The 1,013-nt window shown below is 74.6% G+C and overlaps 1 protein-coding gene across 1 annotated transcript in view; it reads left to right on the forward strand.

The window, feature by feature from the left end:
- TOLLIP (toll interacting protein) overlaps positions 1 to 712 on the forward strand; it is a 1,760-nt gene extending 1,048 nt beyond the window's left edge. The window contains exon 3 of the mRNA XM_012734365.1: positions 9 to 712. Coding sequence (XP_012589819.1) covers positions 9 to 214 — 206 coding nt within the window. The 3' untranslated portion in view covers positions 215 to 712. The remainder of the gene's footprint in view (positions 1 to 8) is intronic.
- Positions 713 to 1,013: the final 301 nt, after the last annotated feature.

Consider the following 1,013-nt stretch of genomic DNA (forward strand, 5'->3'; position numbering starts at 1 on the left):
GCCCGCAGGGATGCCCGCCGTCTGCAGCCCCGGCGTGGTGCCCGTGCCCCCAGCCGTGAGCGCCCAGCCCCGCTGCAGCGAGGAGGACCTGAAGGCCATCCAGGACATGTTCCCCAACATGGACCGGGAGGTGATCCGCTCGGTGCTGGAGGCCCAGAGAGGGAATCGGGACGCGGCCGTCAACTCCCTGCTCCAGATGGGCGAGGACTCCTAGGCCCGCCGGCCCCCGCGGCCTGGGGCCGCCCCGCTCTCCGTAGCCCCTCCCCCGCGTCCGGATGCATGCGGGCTCCCCGTCCCCAGCCCTCCTGGCGGGTGCCCCCCGTGCAGGGGCATGCCGGCGCATCGGCGCATCCTCCCGCCCCACGGGCCGGAGCCCAGTCGCCTTCGCTTGGGGATGTTTCCGGAACTTGAGCTGAAAGCGCCTGCCTCTCCCTCACCGTTCTTTTGGTTCTGGGCCGCGCCGGTGCCCTGGGGCCGGGAAGCCGGCCCGGGCGCTTGCCACCAGGGCCGCGGCGGGGAGGCGGGAGCCCTGCCCCATTGGCCTGCACCCAGTCGGTGCCCCGGGTGGATCTGAGGGGAGGGCAGGTGCGGCCGGCCCTGCGGGCGGTGGGGGCGCAGGTGGTGGGCCCGCGGCTGCCCAGGCCCGGCTGAGAGACGCCCGGGGGGGCGTGGCCTCGCGGACGTGAGCACTTTAATACAGGCGATTCGAGGACCCCGCCGGCCTGCAGTCCTTGGGCTCCCGGCGCCGTGCCGCCCCCTCCCCACAGCTGGGCGACCCCACCCCTCAGACTGACGGCCCTGCTCTCTGGGAAGGAGACCAGAGCGGGGGACCCGAGCTTCCGGCAGTGGTGACGGGCCTGGACCCTGAGAGAGGCTCCTGGGGCCGGCCTGCAGGTGACCCGGGAGCAGGGGGTGGCCGGTCCCCAAAGCAAGCCAGGCTGACGCCACCGAAGGGCGCTGCCTTCTCGGGCTCGTTCCCAGGTGGCGGCCGGGGGGGCCCTCCCTGGGCAGCG

This window comes from Condylura cristata, unplaced genomic scaffold, assembly GCF_000260355.1.
Source record: "Condylura cristata isolate star-nosed mole 26May11 unplaced genomic scaffold, ConCri1.0 scaffold00054, whole genome shotgun sequence".
NCBI classification, from domain to species: domain Eukaryota; kingdom Metazoa; phylum Chordata; class Mammalia; order Eulipotyphla; family Talpidae; genus Condylura; species Condylura cristata.